This window comes from Corvus hawaiiensis, chromosome 6 (assembly GCF_020740725.1).
Source record: "Corvus hawaiiensis isolate bCorHaw1 chromosome 6, bCorHaw1.pri.cur, whole genome shotgun sequence".
Classification (NCBI taxonomy): Eukaryota; Metazoa; Chordata; class Aves; order Passeriformes; family Corvidae; genus Corvus; species Corvus hawaiiensis.
This window is the reverse complement of record NC_063218.1, coordinates 63,522,888-63,546,793: the sequence shown is the minus strand read 5'-3', so window position 1 is coordinate 63,546,793 and position 23,906 is coordinate 63,522,888. Positions and strand designations below refer to the sequence as shown.

Sequence of the window (23,906 nt, the reverse complement as noted above, 5' to 3'; positions counted from 1 at the left end):
TGCATGTGGTTCTTAACTTCATCAGGATAAAAGCATGAGGAGACTGAGCCCAGTTGTATTTTTATGGTCACAAAAGCTGCATTTCATCCAGTTATTTAAAATTTTCTAAAAAAGATCGTGGAGAAAAGGCACGACAGCCAGTTGGGCTGAGTTCCTCATGACTTTAGCCTTCCTCGTTTATCATCATTATGAAACATTGCCCCTGGCATAAATCTCATGTACATGTGGAACAAACACAGTACAAAATGTTTTACTTATTTTATGGTAAAGAGGAGCAGTACACTGATCAAAGAGGGAAAAATAACACAGGGTATTGATGAAGAGAGACTACACAGACCGAAAGAGAAAAACAGAGAGAAATTATTTACAAAGGAAAAGAAGAGAAATGGGGAAGACAAGCTAAGGCAGCATATGAAACAACCAAAAGAATGAGTTTGCCATAGCACAGCAGAACCCCGGGGGCAAAATGAAGGGATTGCAAGTCTGGATAACATAAAAACCCCCACGGGAGTCCATGGCCATGTGGCCATAAGCGCTACAGAGCCCCTGCTTTGCTGCATTGCAAACGTGTTGAACTTCAGCTGGCCTTTGTTTTCATCTTTCCCCAGCTGGGGTGTGAGGAGGATGATCATTGTGGGTGTCTATTCATATAGAATAGCACAGAAGTACATGCATTAATACATTAAGGCCTGCTAAATTTGTGTAAGACGTTGAATTCAATTTTTTTCAGGATTTTCCAAGCTCTCGGAGTGGGGGCAAAGCAGCTCGAGGGCAGATTTTCAATGGACGGATTCTGCACTCTGAGGAGCTGAACTGACTCTCATCTTAACCAAAACAGTGCTGAAATGAAAAAATACATCTCATCCTACTGATAGTACTTCACAAGAGTAAAAGTAAGCCGCTGTGGTCGTGTTTGTTTGAAGGGCAAAACTGTTTCATGAAAACATTCTGGAAAAAAGCAGCAATGACTAGTTACTATTTTACATTATTCCTACTGCTATCACAGCTTGAAAATAAACACAGCAACTCATCCTCTAATACTTCCAAAAGTTTCTAAATCTTATCCTTTCACTTGATTTAAGGGATTTGTGCTGAAGTAAAACTAATGGAGCAGAATGGAAAAGCCAGCCTATTGAATTCAAATTTAATTCATGCTGATTTACTTACGTTTATGATGACAGCAAGCTTTCCAATACCTCTGAGGATATTATACCAGATTCCTAAGGAAGGAGACAAGCATGTCAATGCTGTTCTAGTTCTTGAAATTAGATTAATTACATCTTCAGCTCACACAGTTAGGAGCGTGCGTGATTGTGCTGAGCTAGAATGATATTTTAAATAGAAAAATAACAAATTATAAAAAATTAATTTAATGGCTTGTAAGCAAAGGGAGCCCAACTGTGTTTTGGCACCTATATTTTTGAGGTTTGAAGAATGGGATTGAACTGCAATGAATTGCAATGAATACGTTCTCAGAAACAAATTTAAAAAAACAATCAAACGTCCATCACAATCAAAAAAATCAACATCACCCTCCCTATCATCTCCACCAGCAACCTGAACCTGCTGCATCAAATCAGGGAGCCACAAAACACCTCCAAAACAAAGTCATGGCAAAACAGGACACGTTCTTCAAGTCTAGGATGATCCTAGGGCACAAGGATGAGCCCAAGGGAAAAAAGAAAGACTCTGCCTGTACAGCAGTAGGATGAACATAGAGTTTAATAACAGACAAATCTCTCTGCTCTTGCTGCCTGGCTCTGTAACAAGGACAATTATTTTATTTCTACTTTTATTTTTATTTTAATGAGCTTTTTAGTTATAAATAACCACCATTTGGGAGAAGCAGCTCCCTCATGACAAGCACCCATAGGTGTTGGCCCCCCTGTAAGGGCAGGACTGTGCTCTTGTCCCCACACAGCCACAGAGCCCAGTTCCAGCTCCATCCACTGCAGTTTTCACCCTTCTGACATTCCTGCCGAGTAGGGACAAAGGGATACATTTACCCACAGACTTCTGAGTCTCCTCTCATTCCCAACGGTATTTCTGAGGCCAGTCCAGAGTTTTTAAATGCGGAAATTTTTGCTTCTGCATGAAAACTGCATTGCCAGGAAGGGCTGGTGTTGTCAGAACCGTGTGAGATATTTTTCTATAGCATTGATCATTTTAATTTCAAAAGTGATAATGCTTACTTAATGAAATATTCATCTGAATTTAAAGCTCTGGTCTTCCTATTTTAAAGGTAAAGCCCCAATAAATTATGACAATTCACGGGTAAGCCACAGTCGAATGTTTTGACTTTTCTTATAAATATCTCCCTGTTGTTGAAACCATCTCAGCATAACAACATCCTGCCATCAATCCAGGAATAAACAAACAGGGGTACAATAGCTATATCCACTTACCGATATCCTTTGCTCTCACAGCTACCGGTCTCCTCAGCTCAGTAACAAATTTCTTGGCATCCAGACGGATTTCAATGATGTTGTTCAATAAAGCAAACAGAGGTGCCAGCGGGAAGGAGGCAACAAACAAAGTTACAAACCCAAACTGGATAACTGGAAAGAAAAAACAAAACATTTCAGTGCCTGTTGCCAGTATTTACCAAATGCAGCCATCGCCATGTCAGTGCCAGCCCCTAAATTCTGACAAGGTGGCAAGTTCTGGGAGACTCAATCCCATTTTCTGTGTCAGGCACAGTTTGCTTGATGGCTGCTTCACTTGCAAAAAGCAAGGCAAGAGTAACCAGAAGGATGGGGAAGCTCCTAAAACATTTTTTCCATGGTCAAAGCTGGCACAGGAGTCACCTGAAGGAGTGAGATTATGGCAGTGACCTCTGTGTTGGCTCTACCTCAACTTGCCATGTTCCCCCGGCAGGTTTTTGGCCTTCACCAATCCCACTGGAAGCTTTGGAAAGGACATGGCTGATTCTGTGCCTCTGCCAGGAATAACTTGCTTCCTATAACCTGGGATCATATTTGCTTTTTGCATGGATGCCATGCTCATCCTGGTACTGCCAGTGCCCATCTTTCTCCTGTTACTTCCACATGCTGATCTCAGTAACTGCACTTTTTCTTATTTTTAGGAACTGGCAGCATGGCCTTGTAGTTTGTACCACTGAATTCCCATCTGCTTCAAATACTCTGAACATCAAGGTCACCAGATATTCTAATTTGTCTCACTCAACATAAGATATTACTTGAAAAAAAAAGTTCTGTGTGATCTGTCAAGTAGAACCTGGTCTACAGACTTGCATGGCTCTCAGATTTAGTTCAGATATCAGGGAAAAAAAAGAAAGGTGTGGAAATGATCAAATCTGAACTAACTTATTTCCAGTGCAGGGTTCAACTGATGGTGAAATATGCCTCGCAATCCTGAGTAGATGCCACTTAATCATTTGCATTTGAAACTTGACAGTGACATGTCACATGGCTCCAAAGAAAATATCTAAAATCTCGTGCTAAAGTAAGGGCTTGTGAACAGCAGAGAGCACAGTTCAGCCCTCCAGCAGCCAGGGTTGGCTGAAACACGCTCCAGTCCAAGACTGCACACGTTAATAATTCAGTTATCTCATATCCACTGTCTGCTGAATGTACAGCTCAAAAAGCTCAGCTCTCCACCCCAATTAGTCACGATAATTACGGTTTAAAACGCCTTCTTTCCACCTCCACTCACTCATTTCCATGTACTCAGGGGTGAGTCCAGCAAAGGGCTCCAGGTTATAGTCCACTTCGTAACGCTGCTTTTTCTTCATGTGCTCTTCATGGTCAAGAGAACGCCGGCGCTTCAATTTCAAGTATCTTATAAACTTCTTCATTTTTCTGAGGGAAATGGAGATCATTTGCTGAGCACTCCGTTCTGCTCACTCAGTGCTCATTTCCCACTTATTTTACATTAACAGGCACAATAATTTGGAAAAAAAAAAATCGAACAGAAGCTGCTACTTACGGGATGCCGATCTCAAACAAATTGTTCTGGATCAGCTGCTTGCCCAACATGATAATACTGAGCTGGATACACAACTCCATGAGGCAACCTCCTGGGGCACACTGGGGTGGACAGAGGAGAGGTCATTCAGAGCACCTCCTCCACCCCTGTGGCAGGGGCAGAGGGTGCTCCCATCCATCCAACACGATCCCAGACAGGATAGAAATTCAATTACCTCTTCCATTCGGAAGGAATGGAAAATGTAGACATAGTCTCCTGGACGTCCAACAAATCTAGGGCACAATGGTTAGAGTTATAAACATCAGATGGATTTTATACTTTCCGTATTTGATTCCTGATGCCTTGGAGTGGGACCACCTAAAGCTGAGGCCTGAAAAGGCCTCCAACAAGCTGAAACCCCAAGCAGCCCTTTCATGACTCACCGGCCCTTGAAGAAAGCCACGTAGAAAATGGGGGTGTAGGCGTTGACAAATTTCAGCAGGAAAGCCTTGAAAATCAGCCGCTCCTCGAAGTTCTTGTCGGTCTTTGGTACCTCTGGAACCAATGGGGCATGGAAGAGAAATGTTAAGGAATTATCCTACCTGGAAACATTTCAAGATCTTATAAATGTGGGTTTTGGACAACATCAGCCACCTTTTAAACAAAGGTATATATTTATAAAGGTATGTATATATAAAAGCTGTGGCTATACTGAGGTCAGTGGTCAATTTGCTGAGGATCCCACCAGTCAGACACATTACAGCAGCAATTCCAGTTGCATTCCACACCTGCCTGACCTTCATGACAATCATTTGTAGATGGGCGAAAACTTAACCTGAAAAGATTTCCGGACCTTTTTGTTATGGATAATTTTTTGGAAATAATTAAAAAAAAAAAAAAGTTCTACAGTGGCATTTTAGCCACAAATTTGAACGTCCCTGCCTCTGCTCATGAGCCCCAGTCATCTGGGTGCTCTGATTTAAACCCCTTTCAGCAAGCTGAGGGCTCCAACGCACCGATCTGCGTGAGCCACCGGGCGATGCAGCCGTACACCTCGTCCAGGATGATGATGACCACCAGGTTGATGATGACGGCGGTGGCGGTGACGGTGACGCGAACACTGGAGCGCCCTGAGGGCGTGGAGCTGATGGCCAGGGCAGCGGCCGTGGAGATCCTGTAGATGATCACTCCGAACACGATGGCGAACGTCAGCCCGACCTACGAGGAAGGACCGCCCAAAACCTTACCAAAGATGTACCTTTCAACGCTTGCTTTGGGATTTAGAAATAACCTTACAAAAGGGACCTCTGGGCCACACCCCAAGCCCCCCCATTTCTGCTTTAATGCTTTGAGGAACTGTGGGAAAGGATCCTCTTTTGTTACTTGAAGATCACATGAAAAAAAAAGACACCATGATGCCACAATCACAGGCAAAAGGCTTTTTTTTTTTTTTAAGGCACCTAAATGTAAACTCCTTGCTTAGCAGTATTAAAAAATACTGCATATTGCTAATAAATAAATTCTAAAATACTGTATATTGCTAATGAATATAAATAATAATTGTAATTAATATAAATACTAATATTAAAAGTATTAGTGTGCTTGTTTTCGGCCCCAACACCAGCAGCATATACACACGGAATTTCCTCTTTGATATACCAAAAAAGCCAAATTTGAAACAAAGAGGAGTAGTTCAGCTGCACTCTACACACCAGCCTTCAAATCCCTTACTCAGGCTCGCTGTGCTTTCATAATCACACACTGAAATTAAATCTGATTAAATCAACACACTTCCTGGCACAGTAAAATCCCTCTCAACTTTTCAATGCTTAAATAGAGGAATGATTTTAAAGCATGGTTCTCAAAAAGTATTGATTCTTCAGCTGAAAATATGAGATTTGTTGCATTTCCGATGTCTGAAAACACAAAAATTAAAAAATCCCAACCCTAAACCAAAATCCCTATCCCAAGGAACCAAATTAATTGACTTATTCTGGTGAATTTTACCTTTGGAAAGGGTTTAAGCTTCTATTTATCTCTCTGCCAATCTGTTCCATGACTTGAATTATTATTATTTCTGTCAACATTTGTTTTAAATGCTGATGCTTTATCAGCAAATGGAAGAAGGCTGTTCTCATCATTATTTTACCTTTTCCTTGAATTAAGTGCTCTGTTTGCAATTCTCCTGTTAGATGGTATAGCTCCAAATTTGAATGATTAATTAAAAATCCTTGCAATTATGATTGCAACTGGCAACGTCATTTCTTTCCAAAAGTTTGATTATAAAAATTATGTTGGTCTCTACTTCCTGACCACTCTCTGAGAGGCCTCTCTGTGCTTTTTAAGTTTCATCCCATCAGTGGTGGTGGGAATTTCCATTTCTGTCACCTTGTTTTCCCCCACCCTATTTTAGTATTCTTTTTTCTTTATTGGAAAGAGACAGCAAAGTAGAAATTCAAGCTCTAGAAAATATTTTAGATCACAAACCAATAAAATGTTTGAATTTTTTCACTGGGAGAAAGCCATTGGGATGCATGTCCACCTGATAAATTTTCTATCACTTCCCTTCCTTACAACGACTCAGTAATAAAAATTTCAGGTTTTGCCAGGTGATGCTTACCATGAAGATGATGCCAACAAAATTGGTTAAATAGGCTGGAAAACGGTCCTTCCATGTCAGCTTCTCTTTATCCGTCTAGAATTTTTTTTTGAGGGGGGAAAAAAACATACATTTAATAAAGAAGGAGAGTGTGATTTTGCACATGTGATGAAAACAGAAAGGGGGAAGAAAAGGCTGGCAAAACCACAACCAGTTAGAGGATGCAGACACAGTGTTTACAGCCACAATTCCACAGAGGCAAATTGTTTACTCCGTATCCAGGTTCAGACTGGTCAAGCGCCTGCGCTGGGAGTATAAATAAATCAGATTTTTCTGTGTACTTTTTGAAGGAAACATGCAAATAGGCTGTCATAAACCATGAAGTAAGGTCTCTCTTGCTGTTAAATATTTTCTTTTGCTTTCCCTAGAAAAATCCCCCTCCTTCCTCTCTTCCTCCACAGTTAATATTTGCAGCTCTGCTGTTGCACAGCTGGCTCCACTGAAATACAGATTTAGGTATTAAATTAATTCATGCTATGGAGTAGCTCCAAGGTGAACACTCAGTTGACAGGGAAGATCTAGTTTTGGTGGGTGGTAAGACTTGAAATTCCTTTGATATGAGTGATTTTTAATTTTACCTGGCTATTCCCACAGTATTCAATGGACTACTCTAAGAGGAATTATGGAAGGGGGGCTGGAATGAAGTGATCTTTAAGGTCCCTTCCAACCCAAACCATTTTGTGATTTTCTATATAACAAGTCTATATTCTCTGAACTCCCTTGATCCAGCCAATCAGCCCCTGCCTGAATTTGGCTTCCAGAAATTCGTTTACAAGAGCATTGCTCCTCTGGAGTCCTTCACAAACTTGGATGCCCGGAATTGTTTCGAAACACCAGAAAATCAACAACAAAAGAAACATGGCAGAAGATGATGCACACGTTGTAATGCACATAAAAATACTGCTCAAATTCTATTTTTAGGACATGCACATTGTCTCAGGGAAGTGCAAGAGACTCTTTCAACACATGGCCCATGCTCCACTGCAAAACAGAACATCCAAGATGGGAAATCTAAGATTAGCCATGCAGTGCCATTCCCAACTCATAGAACAGCGTCCCAAAAAGTGCTGAAGGAACAAGGGGAGGAAGGGGAAGAAACCCAGAACTGAATGTGAATATTAAACAAAGGTTCAACAGCCAAAAACAAATTGATTTGTGTCTTCCATAATTACTCATAATTTGAGTTTCTTCATAAGTTTGAATAAAAAGAACCAATTTCACCCCAGCCATGACTGTCTTAACTCTTTGTCTCCATTTGTTTGCTGTCTCTTCTGGAAAATATCGGTGCTTCTGATGGCAGTCAAAGGAAACAGAAAAGGGTCGGGCAATATGGCATTACAAAGCACTGCTCAATTAATTCCATCAATTAATTCCATATTCTCTACTGGCACAGCACTTTAGCACAAGTGAATGCTCTGTTAGTTTGCTTAGGGCTTGGTGTTTCAGCTTTAAGTTAATAAAGCCTAACAGCAACAAAAGACAAACGCTTGCCCCAAATCCTAGGGAACATCAGGCAATCCTAAAAGGATATTCCCTTTTAAATACAGGATTGTGCTCTGCTTTCTCTTTTATGATGTATAAACAGTGTCCAAATTTTCTTTTTCCTTTAATTTTGTTTTAAATTGGGCTTCTTTTGGAAAAGCTATAAGCAATTTTGGTTCAGCTTTAGATATTTTTTCTTTAAGAAGGTTTCCAAGTCATCTTACAACTGTTGAATTTGAACTTTAATACACTAGATCCCAATGAAAGATAACCATCAAGTCTTTCAGAAAAAAACCTCCTTTTCTCACGTTTCTCAAATTAGTAACATCCAAATTGAACACAGCCCAAAAACTTATAAATAGTCTGGTAAAAAAAAAAAAAAAAAAAATCCTTTCTTAATTGCTCAACTTTCATTCTACAATATTAGAGGGTCACCATTCATTAATTGTCTGATTAGCCTTCCACATTTAAGACCTGAATTCTGATTATACTCAAAAGTACAGCAAGTTACAGGTTTTTTGCAGAATACAGTAAAGTCTGTATTCAAAATCATTTACCCAGCCTATCACTGGGCAGCAACCCAAATTGTTTCTCTTCTGCAAGGGACTTAAAAAGGGATTTGATTTGCATATGGCCCCGAACCACTGACACACAGCATCCTATAGATTAATGGGAACACACCACCAGCAGCTCTGTAGCATCTTTTAAGAGGAGCCCAGTGGTACTCAAGTATAAATTTACTTTAACACCCATCTCTACGTGCTGCCCCTGAAGAGTGTATCATGTAAGCTTTGTTATTGCAGTTGTATTTTCACAGGGTTGTCATAAAATCCCAATTTAGGGAATGGTTCCACGCTGTGGTGCCGCTGGCAACAGACATGAGAGGAAATTCTGCCAACAGGTTTGGTTTTATGCTGGAGCTTCTACTTCTGTCATTAAAGCCACGGCACACAAATGGCTCAATCCTTGCAGCGAAGGGGAAATAACCTCAGGTAGGACCGGCCAGGAGAAAAGGAGCTTTTCCAAATCTTTCTGCTGCTGACAGGAAAGGAATTCCAGCCCCAGTGAAAGGGCAGGGAAGCTGCTTGTAGGGATTGCACCATCCCTTGGCAAGAGGCAGGTGCTCCTGGGATGAGTGGCAGCCCCTTTGTCACACTGGTGTAAAGAGCAAATTCCAAGCGTAAGTGAGCACTGCCTCGCTCAGTGAGATAAAAGGAAAGCTGTGTTTTCAAAAGGCAGTACTCTTCATTAATATTTTTATTTGCAGGGAAAGTTCAGCAAGAGAGAGAACTTCTCCTGAGAGGCTTTAGGTACTTTTACTGCACGGAACAAGATGGTTTGTCATAGTTTTCTCAAACTTGATTTATTAGCATTAGAGGAGCACCTCTTTGATGAGGCTCAATCAGTTTCCCTGAGCCACACTCCTGAATCTAATTAGTAAAGGCATTTCTAGATTTAATCAGGTCTTGTGCCTGGCACACCCCGAGCATCTCATGCATAGATGAAGACACCTGGAATTTAAACACAGTGAGCATTGACTATTTTTTACCTATTTCTTAGTCTTGGGTCACTGCCTGCTGTAACAACCTTCTTTTTCATAAGTGAAATAAATGAATACTTTTACCATACCTCTTTATGTTTGTGTTCTTTTCTCAGGGATTTTTCCAAAACTTTCGCTTCGTATTCTGCTCTTGGATGATCCTGTGAAAGAAGTCATATTTAATTAAAAAGCAACATTACTTATTTTCTCTATCAGCTACAGATGAACTCTCTGCAGGTCGATTTCCTGGTAATTTCTGGGTTTTCTAACTGAATTCCAATTCACTTGGTATGTCATTCATGTCAATTGATAGTTGACTATAACGAAAAAAATGTTGAATCTTGTGTCTACAGCAGCAACTGCAGAATGATTTGGACAGCAATGTGCAGATTAAATTTAATATATGAGATATGCAGTGCAACCTGCAGACAGAATGGCTCATGATGCTTGGATTTTATTACCTCTATTTTTGATAAAAGTTAAATGTCAGTTACTAATTTCAGTGATCCTCAGCTCATGAGGGGATTATTTTTCTGCTGTAAGTATGCAAAATACTTGGCTTTGGGATCCCATAAAATTGTCAGGTGGGGTGTTCCCCTAATTCTGTCCTGGACAGCATCCACAGATTCTCCATCTGCATTGCAGGAGAAGGTGCAGGAGACACTTGGAAGTAAGAGACAGCCAAAAGATTGAGGAAGATTCATGGATTCAGAATTCCCGATAATTACGCATTCATAAAAGAGTCAGAATTCAAAATTATGCATTGGATGGGAAACAGAACGGAGCTGAAAAAAGTCTGAACAAGTGGAGAGGGGAAAGGTGTAAAGGCAAAGCAATCAGTGGGAGTTCTAAAGAAAATCTGATGCTTGAAAAAGGAGAAATGGAGATCAAAAGATGGCATTCATCAGTAGACATGGAATAAAAAAGGTAGGAGTGATTTAAAAAAAAAAAATGTTTTCCAAACCTTGACTGCCTCCTTCAGGAAACCAGAAAAAAACCACGAAAACCAAGAAAAAACAAATAAAACAAATAAACAAAAATTTGATTACTGAACCGTTGCAGGTCATATTGTATTTATATATTAAAAATTACATAAAGCAAACATAGTTACAGTGGATGGTTAGACACTACCAGAGAAAAACCAGTCTATTCATGTTCCATATTATTTAACATTACTGAAAGTACTGTATGAACCAGGCATCCCTAAAACCACCAGAAAATGAGATACTTTGGGCTTTAGCATTTCATTCAAAACCCCGACTGTTCAACATGATTCTAGCTTAAGTTTCCCCCCAAATCAGAAACAGGAGAATCTTAAATTCTGTGCTAAACCCGTGACTGTATTCTTTATCACTGCCCAAAACACAGAATAAAATATACTGTATTGACAGCTGCTGGTTTGGCTGTGCAGAGCTCTGAACTCAGACACTGGAAAGATACACTTAATCCTCTCCCCTTTCATGTATGCTAACAAGTTACCAAAAATAAAGGAGTATATAGTGTCCAGGAAATAAATCCCTATATTCTCTCCCAGTAAATAGGTATGGACCAGCACAGAGGCTGCTGGCACAGGGCACCTAAATATGTTGTGGAGCAGATAAACATATTGAGGGGAGATAATTCCAGCAGAAAGGCTTTGGGGGCGAGGGGAGCGACGGCTGTGCCAGGCTCAGCGAGCTGCAGGGTGTCAGACCCAGGGCTGGTGAGGTTTGTGTTGCACGTGAGCAGTGCTTGTTGTGTATCTGTTTAGGACATCTAGGGACGTGACAAGGGAGCTCATACTTCTTTTAATAACAGCAGCAGGGCAAGGCTGGGGGCTGGGACTGTGCTCTGCTCCGGGAAGGTGTCTCCTTTATTTTTTGCGAAGCGGCAAAATCGAAACCAAAAAGGTGGGAAACAGTTTCTCAGCTGACTGAGGGTTTTCTCTCCTTTCCTTCTAAAACTTCATTGATTTTTAAGATCTTCTTTTTCATACAGATTTGGCCCTTTTCTCCTTTATGCTCTTTAGCAGATTTAGCATAAACCTGGCCAGGGATATTACATTTTTTTAGCCACTGCAAAAAACTCCACCACCTCCACACCGTGTCCCTCCCCATGCCTCAAGCCCACGTCTGGCAATGCTTCCTGAGGTATTTTCCGAGTCAGGGCTTGATCCTGCATCGTTAAAGTTAATAGGAATTTTTCAGTGCTTTTTTTACAGCGCTGTAACTTTATCAGCTTCAATGCACTCATTTCTGATTTACAGCAGTGTGTGATGAACGAGGTCCTTGGCTCTTGGCACCCTGACTTCAGCCCAGCAGAAGGTCTGAGCTGTATATTCCATGCCTACACTGCTAGGTGTGACCCCACTACACACTTCCAAAAAAAAACCTTTTGTGGCTATACAATTATGTTCCCATGGCAACAGGGCTGGACTAGTCATGCTCTTGCTACAAAAACCTCAAATAGTTCATGTATAGGGATTTTCCTTCCTTCTAAAGGATGGTACCCTCCCAGGAACACGAGGCAAAGTCTGCAAAGTCAGGGCAACAGCACAGTGGAAAGCAAAGAGTCAGAACTGAAGGGACAAACCTCCTCCTCTTCAAACCCAGTCAGGTCCCACCTGTAGTTGAGGCGCATCTGTTTTCTCTTCCAGTGCTCCATAAAGGTGGCAGCTGAAACAACAGTTTAACATATAACACATATTACCACATAACTTCATTTCTGCTCTCTTTTATTCAGCAGTCATGTCTGGCTGGGAAACACTGATGTGCCAAGAGCCAAATGTTTTATCCAGGTAAGCTGAAAAAAGGGTGTTTGTTACATCCACAGCTTCAGGTAGGAAGATGCCTGTAATTTTTAAGGGGTCTAAGAAAGTCAGGCAGCCAAACTTATTTAAATATTTGTACTTGTGACTAATGATATTGTTGGTCTTCAACTGCATATCGTTTCATCTGTGAGTCCAGAAAACCTGAGTCTTACCTGTACAAAATAGGAATGATTTCACTTGTACTGACGGTAGAGTTATTCCCTCAAAGATATCAAGATAGAGCAATTTAATGTCATTATAATCACATCCATCTAGTGGTCACAATAGTGTGGTTGCCTCTAAACATCACACCCAAACCCAAACACTCCTGTGAAAGCTGCATGTGGGCAGGCTGTGAAAGAGGAAGCCTTTAAGAGTTTCAGTCATTAAAAACCTGGCTATTTTCTATTTGATGGAGAAGGCTCAGAGGAAAAAAAACCTCACTAAAGCTGTTCTTGAGTCCCAATGAATGATCCCAGTCTATATCAGTCTATCTGCCCCTGAGACCGAGCGAGTTCTCAGAGGACATATTTAGATGCTGGGAATACACCAGCGTTGTATAATAAATAAGTGATTATGAAAGAGGCAAGTCTACCAAGAAATGGTGCTCCCAGGGGAGCTTCCCACAGTGAGTATTAACAGATGTGCTCAGAAACATTCATATCCAGAAAAAACAGAGGCAGGGAGAGGGTAACAAAGTTGAACAGAGAGGAAAGGACACCCTCTTGACTGGAGCCAGGCTAGGGCCATGACATTCATTCGCCTTCCAAGCGAAACTCTCACGTGGAAAAGCTACAGCTGAGGCCCTTCACAAGCCACAGGCTTCCTGTGAATCAGGATGGCCAGAGCTGTGTCTTGAGAGGGTCCCTGTCAGGGATCTGGAATTGCCTCCCCTCTCCTCGCCGCCGCCGGCAGTTCTCACGCTGGCTGGGGGCTGCGGCTCCCATTTACAGCCAGAAAGATGGAAAACGAATGAGAGGCTGCTGGAAAGCCTCCCGTGGCACTGGTTTACAACAGGGCAAAAGGAGAGAGAGGACAGTGTCTGGAATGCTGGGTTGTTTCAGGAGCCCTGGGGGAAGATGCCAGGGAGCTGCACCCCCACTCTGCCACAAGCACCTGCACTCTCCTACTTCAACTCCACATGAATTTAAAAATACAAATTCAAAACTAGGTGGAGAAAGTTCTTCGTTTTCCAGCTGAAAAAGACCTCTTTGAAACAACATTTGTTTTATATGGTATTGTACCACAACAAAGCTTTGTGTTGACTCCAAAGAGCTTGAGGAGTTTCACATCCCACTTCAAAACCCTCTCAAATTTTGTGCAGGGCCCAGAACCCGGCTTCTGCCAATCTGCCTTACTTTGCACAAGAGTGCAAAAAAATGGATGAAGAGACCCATAGTTGCTTGCTGTGGAAAGTGAGACAAACTGTTACTTTTTGGACAACAGGACAACATGCCAAGATCCATGTGGGGCTCACGATAATGGAAAATGAGGGAGACTAAAGCTGACATTTGACTTTCCTTGTGGTACCTGATAATAAGCTCTCAGTGCTGCAGCTAAAACAGTGTTATCCCAACCACAGACCTTGGCCAAGAATTTAAATTAAATTATGTTCAATTGTACTTAAATCAGTTCAGATGAATGGTAATGTACAAACAGTTCCCAGTGTACTGGAAGAGATAAAAGCTCAGGGTGTATTACTGGGATGAAATATAATCCAGAACAGGTTATGTTAATTCACAACGAGGTGTACAGGGTTGTGCTGCTCTCAGTGCTGCTGGGAATATGTGGCCATCAAAGCTCCTCTCCCCCAGAGCCCATTTCTGGGGAAGGGAGGTTCCCCATCCCTCCTCCAGCAGGGAGGGGAGAAGCCCTCCAAACCATTCCTGAAGACATCCTCACAAAGTTTTCATGAGAGGGTTCATATTTTGACCCAAGTGCCAGAGATGCCCAGAAAGGGCTCAAAGCACGAGGGCCGCATCAGGATCAGGAAAAATCCCTCTCTACCACTGTTCCCTCTTCCCAGTCTCCTTGCATGATGTCTGCCTGCTGATAAACCTAATTGCATCTCGGAGCACACTCGGGAATCAATGTTGGTTTGTCCTGAAGACGCTAAAGGCCATTACACTTCCCCTCGGAGCCCTCCCCTCAACCCCCGAGTACATTAATACATTTCTTCTCTAATGTTCTAAAGTGGAAGCTGGCTCTGCAAAGAGATTTTTTTTTTGGCAAGCTGTGCAATCCCTTTAATGAAATTTTGACATACCACGCAGCAGTTTTATGACAGATGCTTAACAATTTCATTTGCTATTCAGCTTGAGCAACTTTTTGAATTTTAACCTCCAGTCCAGAATATAAATTTGGGTGTGACAGTTTCATGGGAAAGGAAAAAAAAAAAAGGAAGAAGAAGAAAAAGAAAATGAGAGGTTCTTTGTATCATTAACTGCCTGTGTATAAATATACTGCTTTATCTCCTCTGTTTCTTCCTGTTGTATTTTAAATAATTAAAAGCTTAACATCAAGGCATAGATCTTCTTACCCCAGAGAGCCATGAAGACTGAGAAGAAGACAGTTGCAGGGTTATCAAACAGATGACTCGCACGGGCAGTGGCACAAGCAGAGCTCATCTTCCAGTAACTGCACGTTTTGTCACACAAGGGACACATGGTGATGTTGTTGCTCTGGTCACACATCTCCATACTGCAACAAAGCCACAAGAGAAGGGAACAGCACGGTCAGGATGGCTCCAGCTTCGTGCTCTGGTCATCTGTTCTCCTCTGGACAGCAGCAGTTTCTGTAGGATCATTGGATCCAATTCTACACCGCTGCAGGGGCTGAAATCCTCATGTAAGGCTGCCTCCCTCCCTCCCTCCCTCCTTCCCCAGCTCTATTTCCATTCCAGGGAATAAGAGGGAACATTAAGAAAGGCATAAGGCTCTATGCTTTCTACTCTAAGATCTTACAGAATAAAATAAAATAAAATAAAATAAAATAAAATAAAATAAAATAAAATAAAATAAAAATAAAATAAAATAAAAATAAAATAAAACACTCTTGTTTTGAAATACAAACTACAGTGATAGATAAGGTACAAGGGAAGTGCTGAACATCAAGAGACTGGAGTTCAACCAATTTATCTCCTCTGTGCTCCATCTGTGAAATAGCAACAGTGACCCTCCCTTTGACTTCAACTTCAACTGTTGGAAGAACTACAAAGCAATCTTAACGAACAAAAAAAAAATTTAATCTATTTTTTGGTATCCATTATCTGCTTTGTTATTCAGGGCTGGTGCTCGTTGTACAACCCTGTAATTTGCATCTCCAGCTGATGATGCATGCAGGGCAAATAATGCAAAATCAGAGGGCTTTAAAAATGTTCTAATACGAAACTTGCTAAAAGATTAAAAGTAGGAGGACATCCAGATTTTGTTGATGTGATCACAGTAGCTTATTTGAGGGATGTGTATTCTTGATGCATCTCTCTGTCACACAATGCCCTCCTCAGCACTCTGTGCTGGGAAGCACCAAACCCCCTCATTAGCAGAATTTTGCTGGTTTGTTTTAACATAATGATCTGAGTTAGGGAAAAAGAAACAACCACCTGAGCAACCGGCCAAGAATTATTTTTAGGACATCAATGCAAACTCCCCAAGTAATATTAGCAATAAATGCTAATGAGATAGAAATGGGCTGTTCTGTGCCCTTGGGAAAGCTCCATGGCTTACTGGAAGCTGAGATCAGTGGGGCCTGTGGAGGTGGATTAATTTTAAGCACAGCTTCCAAAAGATAAAGCGTGAGGATGGAGGGTTTTAGGAGCACACATAGACAGACCTCAGGAACAGGGATTGGGGTGTCAGGATGTGGGTGGGACAGGGCAAGATGCAGGAACAAGAAACCACAATTTCAGTTGTGCTCGGCCTGGATATTACTGACAAAACATTTCTAAAGCAAAGCAACTTTGAGCTTCCAGTGCCCTCCAACAACAGAATCTATTTATTCATCCATTTTACCTGGGTATATTCTCATCCACAGTTGCACAGCCATACAGGAAAACGATAATCCCTACAATTGAAGCTGGAATGAGCATTTGTGTATAAACTCCCAGCCAGGCAAAATATAGCCCGATCTTCTCTCCAAAGTATTTTCTGAAATACATTTAGAAAAAAAAGAAAAAGAAATGAGAGAGAGAGAGAAATGTTTCCTACTTCTTAAAATATAACGTGGCTAAAATTATGAATCGCATCTGTATTAGGCATGGAGAAAGGAAGATCTGATGACCTGTGGGAATTTTTTTCTTCTCAGAGGACTCTCTTTCTCATGATGCTTGGAGTCCATCCAGAGATACAGGCACCCTGAAAACTAGTTTGTCCCACTGGTCATTTTTTCCCCCCACTGTGTTTCTGCTGTGCAAATTGGTGTCTTTGGACCTTCTGTGAGTGAATCCTCTTAAAAAGGCACCTCATTTTCATCAGAGAGCCTCAGGTCTTATCATGAGCAAACAAAATTAATTAAAAATATGTCCCCCGCAAGCTTTCACACTGTGTGGGCTATATCAGCACATTTTAACTCCCAGAGAACTCCTTTTCTCCCAGTGAATTTCCCACTCTCTGGCACGGGCACGAGCATCCCTGCAGAGCTTCAGCTCTGCCCCGGAGCAACTCGACCCCAAGGGCTGAACTCTCACCTCACCAGGTCGATGGGCTGGTATTTATAAAACACTCCGTAGCTCGCCCACTCCTCACACAGCAGCTGGAAAACAGAAGGGCAAGAGAAAGGTGAGAGCTAAAGCACCAGTGGGTTCTCCTCGGGCGGCTGCAGGGCCCACAGCTCCGGCCTCACCACCTCAGGGTTTCAGCCCAAATCGTGCCAACACATGCAGCCTGCATTAAGTATTAAAAGTCAATGTGATGGTTTGGCGTGCTCCAACAGAGTGATGAATTCCAGCACATTAAAAGGCTCTTCAGCAGCCAGACTGATGGACAGTCTGGTCCAGGGAGAGCAATGCTGGCTCTGTGATCCGTAGGCCCAACCACCCTCTGGGGGAAGAACCTTCTCACATCCAACCTCAGCCTCCCCTGACACAACTTCAGGCCATTTTGCTACAACAAATATATAATTCAGCATCCAGCAAGAGGTGCGGGGCTGAGGTGCCTCAAAGGCTGCATTTAAGATTTTTTTCAGCTTTAAACCACAAGAAGACAATGATTTCCAGTCTTCCTTTTTGTCAGGATATGGGCCAAGGGAAACAATGATCCCCGTTACTGATTTGCAAAACTGAATCCCTCACAAAAACAGGTTCCTCTGAGACCTTCAACTTATCCTTTATTCTGTAAAATATATAAATAGTGCTTCTCAAACCTGATTTTTTTCCCTTATTCAATTCAGCCAACAGAGTGAACAAGAAATCAAACTCAATGGGGAACCAAGACCAAAACCAGTAGCAGTATAGGGAGGACAACAGGATTAATCTTGTTCCTAGACCAAACAGGATGTTATTCCCTGAACTCCAGGCTATTTTATCATGGGAAACTTGACAGATGTCAAACTCCTACATGTCTCCAGTGAAATGCAGCGGAGAAAAGAAGGGTAGACCAGAGACACGGCCCATGCCCATTCCTCCTGGTCACATTTGATCACAGAGAAGTCCCACAGCAAACAACATTCCTAGAGCAATTTTGGAATTCTCCTGCCAAACCACTAACAGAGAATTTCCAAGCTGTACTTATACAAATGGCTTGGCTCATTAAAAAAAAAAAAAACAACAAAAAACACCAAGAAACTTCTCAGCTTTTACAGAAATATGACATCAAAAATATAAGTTGGCTGTGGGTTTTCCCCTCTGCAACCCAAAGTCATTAGCCATTAATAATTTCCTTACAACAGTAAGAGCAGGAACTGAAACTTAACAGCAGGCCTTTATTAAACAGCAACATTCTTGCAAACTTTATTTTTATTCTGCTTTAGGTTTCTTTCAACCACATTTTCCAAAAGTTTAAGGCCAACTGCCTGTGTCTCGGAGGCAATGATCTGGGACACCTCAACATGCACATGCAGCACTAGCTAAGCCCCTTTGTTTTATATATATTTTTTTAAGATTTCATTTTTAAAACTAAGTTTATGGTGGAAATTAGATTCCTTTTCTGTGATCTAAGCTGGCCAGACGTATCAGGAAAACACTAAGCTGAGGAGGTTTTGCATCAGTGCCATGTTTTAGTTTAATGCAACTCGAAACCAGATTTGTGTCTAAAGTACAAATGAATTATCTCATTTATCCTGACATTTATCAGCCTGATATTCAAAGCACAGCTTCAAAGACATGATTAGAGGAGATCAGCATACTAGACCTAAATATTTACTTCATTTCTAGGCCTCAAATCTTTAATTTTCTTGTTAAAAAAAGGCACAGGCTGAGCCTAGCACTGGATAAGATTAAAGAAAGCTTCAAGAAACCAGAGAGACATGCCAAAACGCACCAAAAGATTACTTGATGGAACTGAAAGTCAAAAGCCAAGGTAAACACTTCCAAACACCCAATGAACTCGAGAAATTAATGAATTTGTGAGGTTTGAAGTAATAGCAATGAAGAAGATGACCTGGACTCTTTCAGAAAACATGGACTTATATGCTATTTTTAGTTGAGCGAAGTGTTGCTTAATAATGAAAAGACAGATGTGTGGTATTTTTAACACAAATCAATAGAGGGAGGGAAATAACATCCACTGCCTTTTGATGAGCCATTTGCACCTGAAGGACTAGCAGACTGTCCATTTTGGGAACCTATTTTTATATATAAAGCCTGAAGCTCTTTAAATCTGCTCTTCCTACGACCTGAATGACCAGAGCATTTCTCTGGAGGAAAAAAATATCATGAAACAAACAGGGAAGGCAAAGTTTCAGGTCTGAAAGCCCAGCATATACAACACCCAAATTTAGTAGCTCCTCCTGAGAGAACTGGTTGTCACCTCTCCAGTTTTTGTCTGATGCACAGACAAAAGCCACCCTTCTTTGGGGAAGTGTGATGGGGAGGATGCAGTAACTGAGCTTTGAATTTAAGAAATCAGCATTGCCACAAAGGCTGAAAAATTTGGTTTTCTTCCTCATACTTCCTTAGTATAAAGTAGTACTTCCTACTTCCTTAGGAAGAGTTCTTCCTTGGGAGAATTCCTTGTTTTATAACTTGTATTATTCCTTGTTTTAATAACTTGTTTCACCACAATGAACGTTATGTCTTTCACTATACAGACAATAAAACCACATTTTAAAGCATAACTTCAGCAGAAAGTGATGCAATGCCTCAGTGTGTACATCCACAGGGCAGCTTCTAGCTGCAGAGAACACATCAAATGTTGCTGAGGACCTCTTATTCCTGATAAATATTCAATATTTATCTTTCCCCATCACTTTTATGCTTATGTTTTCAATTGCCACTCCCTCCCATTCCTCTAGCTCTGATCCTGAAGCAGGATTTATGCCCAATACAGACACCAGAAGATGGCTGAGCATATTCTCCAGAGCGGGCCCAAAATGACATCATCTGAACTTTGAGAGGAGTTATATGTCAGTATTCTTGCCAATGTGGCATGAAATGTGTCATTACTGAGCTGGGTGCTTTATACATATCCACACTACTGGAAAACACTTTTTCTCTTAAACTGCTTGGAATTTAGTGTCTTTTTGCAGCATTTTCTGTGAGATTTTGGCAAAAATATCCAGATTGCAACAGGTGACTCTTCAGGCTGGGACTCTTGTGAATATGTTAAACCCCTCCATGCATCAACTTACTTTTCTGTCATTGGGCTCCACGTTTTCACCTTCATAGTCACCCTTTAAAAAGAGAGAAAATCTGTGTCATCCAGCAGGTTGTGCCAAGAACTGCTCTGCATCCTGCATACCCACGTCTCCCACTCACTTAATGCATCAAAACCAGAAAAAGCAATCTGTAAAATAACGCTGTATTTTAGGAGCCCATTTGTCACGGCGCACTTTGTCTTCTGTCGTTGGGCACATTAGGAAAGAGCAATAGTGTCTGTCATGGGGGGAAAAGGAATGAATAAGTGATAAAGGTGGCCTAAAAATGTCAAGGGAAAGGATGCGGTGTTGCCGTGGTATTTGGGGTTCAGCTCAGTCCGCTGCAAAGAGAAGAAACCAGCTGAGAGAGCTGCTCCCTCTCCAGACTCTCCAAACACTCAGGGCTGATTAGAGCTGAGGTTTTAATTTGCAGCTATTTTTTGATATGATAAAGGAGTAAACGAAGGCAATAAATAACTTCTATACAAGACTATCAGTAGCTGTCTAAAGATGTGAGGCAAGAACACGACGAGAAGTTTATTCAACCTTTCTTTCTCGATTTCTACATGGCACTGCTGTAGTTTTTGAGCCCTGACATGTATGACAAACATCAGGCAGAAAAAGAGGCAGCTCTGTTCTTGGGTGCTCCAAGATAAAGCTCTCACAGTCCCACCTAAAACCAGTGTGAGTGTGGGGAGCAGAAAGCCAGGAAGACACACTTCACCCTCACATCCCAGGCCAGAAAACGGGCACTGGGCTCAACAGCCCTTGGACACTCACACAGGCTGTACATGAGGAGGGAGCAGCATGACTGCCACGTCCCCCTGACATCTGCCAAGCTTTTCTGTAGGCTAAGAGCATGTGTTTGTCAGTTCTAGTTGTACCCTGAACCTCTAAATCAGAAGGACACCAGCACCCAGCTGTGTGCACCTCTGACAGGATGAGGGTCCCCGCTTGGCTGTGAGTGCCACCAGAATTCCTGAGCTCTCACTGACCCTCTCGATGAGCACCACAGCTGAACACACTCTTGACATCTCACTGAGCTGCTCAGAAGCAGATTTCATCAGTAGGAAGGTCTGCAATCACATCCAGTCCCATGGAATATGGGACTTCAGATCCTTGCTTATGGTTTTTCCTGGTTGCACAGACACACAGCTACTGACACCTCTGCAGGGGGATGTGGCCAAGAGAACCAGCTCCTTGGTGCCCTGGGAATGAATGTGGTTCCTGGAATTGGTGCCAGAGATCTTGGAGGCAGAAGGTCAGGAAACAACAGAGGAATTTCATTTGCTAAAACACTGAAACAACTCTTCTGACGTTCAAATTTATGATCATCAGACAGAGAACAGAGGTGTGGAATTCCTTAAAAGAGAGCAGAGGGATGGAAACAACCTGCAGAAGTTACTGCAGTCCTGACATAAGGGAGAAGGAAGTCAGTCATGTTTGGGATGATGCCACCAACACGTCACACACAAGGGATTTCCTGGTGACAGACAGCAGACGTGTAAAATACAGCGCGAGATCACTTACGTCATGCAGAGGATATGCAGCACTGTAAACTCCATTGGCAAGCAGGCTGGTGATCCCTTGAAAAATAAAGACATAATAGTTATTTATAATTTCAAGGTTAGACAGCCTCACTTCATCATCCTTCCAGGAGATTTCCCTCAAAATAACAGCCATTTGATCAGATAATGATTTTGCTGCCATCTCATTCCTTTCCAGGTAGTTTCATTTTTAATCATATAGGTTATTATACATGACTCATTTTATGAAATGGAGAACTGCAGAGAGCAAGAGGAAGTCATATATATTTGAGAATCAAGAATTAGAAGCCAATGACTTGAAATTAGTCATTAAAATAAATTACATTTTCTGAAAAGTCAGTTTGATTTAAAGGCAAGCCTGAAGATTTGAAAGTGCAGCAGAAGGCTGGATCACAAGGAGAATGTGGCTGGAATTGATGGCACAGGGGAACACACATCCACACGCATCACCCACGCAAAGTTTTGAATTCAGGTTTCAGATTGATCAGAGAAATTGTAGGGAAAGCCTTTGCGAAGACCTTGGCGTAATACTTACCATATTTACCACATTTTCGTCTTTTATTTAAAAGGGCAGTTTCCTTCTTTCTTCCCTCTCCTTTCCCTGTTTACACAGCCGTTTATTAGTGACATGCATGAGGCTGAAAGCAATTAGTGCTTCATCTATTAAATGTCTGTGGCACAAGGGACTGGGAGGAGTCCTGCCTTTCCCAGGGGTGGTGTCGCTCCTTAACCAGGGGTCAGAGGGAGGAGTTGGTGTGGAAGTTTGGAGGAGCACTGCACCATTCCCAAAGGTGGCTGGACCTGGACCTTTGGAGGGCTGTAGCTCATTAATTCCCTAATGTTCTCTCCTCCAGCAGCTGCTGGCTTTAATAGAGCTACTTCCAATTCTGTTCACCACGTCTGGAGGTGCCATGTCGCTCATGAACACACATTTGGGGATGGAATGAACCAGTTTTGGGTGCTGAGTCAGAGCTAAGTCAATCACTTGTCTTTGTGCAGGGCGACAGTGATTAATGCCAACTGAAAAAAAAATATGTATCTATAAATCTGGCCACTGGCATTGGGGAGGATTTGAAAGGACTTAAAAAAAGAAAAGAAAAATGAGGTGTACAGTGTGCTCCATGCTGCCCATCAGTTCATGGCTAAGAAAAGAGTGTGGGACTGGATTTGAAGGAACAACGACTATGAACCTGGAACCAGCTCACTGTAGAGTCATTTTTGATTGCTCTTCAAATGAGGATTGTTCAAGTTCATTAACATTTTCGAGATACTAATCACCTGCTGCAGGAGCAGCTCCAGGAGTGCTCAGTATCTTGCGGTATCATTAATTTTCAAAGCCTTATTTAAGATTATACAGGTCTATGAATTGTCTGCAAATGTTTCCACACTCCTGGCAGAAACAACTGGTGAGCAGATAAATTATTTTCCCAGGGCTGTGAGAAGAGCTACATAGTCCCCTTCTTCAGATCTGGATTTAACAGTGAAGACAGATCCACATTTTCACAAATTTTCCTAATAAATAACAAAGGCTGCAGTGTTCCCCTGGGCAGCTGCCTTTTTCCTGCTGGGCAGCAGTGCTGCAGCATTATCTGTGTTTGTTTAAATCTGTTTGCCACCTCTGCTGGGTTGTAACCCAGCATTCCAGCCCTGGAACACAAAGTAGCTGATTGAGTTATGCTGGGCTGGCCTGATGGCATTTTCATTAGCAATATTGTGTGGCCTTGCCAGTCTCAGGTAGAAGAACCACCCAGGAATCCCAACACACTACCATCCATTACTGTCTTCCCTATTCAACTAATCCCTGCTGTATTTCCCATTTTCTGGGGAAAAAAAAAATACTCAACTGAGAAACCAGTTCCAAGGGAAGAATTCAAACTGAGCTGTGTGACCTTCCCCTTTCAAGAGTCCAAAGACGTAATTTCCAGTGAAAATGATCCAGCACCAGACTCGGAAAGGGTCTTGAAAGTCACACAATAATTTGGATTTCCCATGCTACAGAGAACAGCACTTCTGTTAATACTGGCTGGACACCAAATTTTAGTGTATATAAGGAGTCAACAATTGTGCATTGTGTGTTGCAACTTCGACACAAAAGGCAAAGCATGGAAATAATTTGTGGCGTAATTGTTCGTCTATTATTTGATGTCTTTCTAAGCAGCTGATGGGTCAATATTG

At 41.8% G+C, this 23,906-nt stretch overlaps 1 protein-coding gene across 8 annotated transcripts in view; it reads right to left on the bottom strand.

Annotated features, from left to right (window-relative positions):
- ANO1 (anoctamin 1) overlaps positions 1-23,906 on the bottom strand; it is a 73,092-nt gene that overhangs the window by 5,796 nt on the left and 43,390 nt on the right. Inside the window, exons 8-25 of one of the 8 annotated variants that reach the window (XM_048307503.1) lie at positions 22,267-22,332; positions 21,715-21,770; positions 20,179-20,220; positions 17,081-17,145; positions 16,407-16,541; positions 14,936-15,096; positions 12,180-12,262; positions 10,573-10,584; positions 9,698-9,769; positions 7,829-7,876; positions 6,548-6,622; positions 4,944-5,145; positions 4,371-4,482; positions 4,163-4,220; positions 3,949-4,049; positions 3,676-3,821; positions 2,406-2,558; positions 1,168-1,220 (exon numbers count right to left, since the gene is read on the bottom strand). In XM_048307503.1, coding sequence (XP_048163460.1) covers positions 1,168-1,220; positions 2,406-2,558; positions 3,676-3,821; positions 3,949-4,049; positions 4,163-4,220; positions 4,371-4,482; positions 4,944-5,145; positions 6,548-6,622; positions 7,829-7,876; positions 9,698-9,769; positions 10,573-10,584; positions 12,180-12,262; positions 14,936-15,096; positions 16,407-16,541; positions 17,081-17,145; positions 20,179-20,220; positions 21,715-21,770; positions 22,267-22,332 — 1,640 coding nt within the window. The remainder of the gene's footprint in view (positions 1-1,167; positions 1,221-2,405; positions 2,559-3,675; positions 3,822-3,948; positions 4,050-4,162; positions 4,221-4,370; positions 4,483-4,943; positions 5,146-6,547; positions 6,623-7,828; positions 7,877-9,697; positions 9,770-10,572; positions 10,585-12,179; positions 12,263-14,935; positions 15,097-16,406; positions 16,542-17,080; positions 17,146-20,178; positions 20,221-21,714; positions 21,771-22,266; positions 22,333-23,906) is intronic. The other 7 variants (XM_048307504.1, XM_048307508.1, XM_048307506.1 and 4 more) reach the window with 7 other exon arrangements.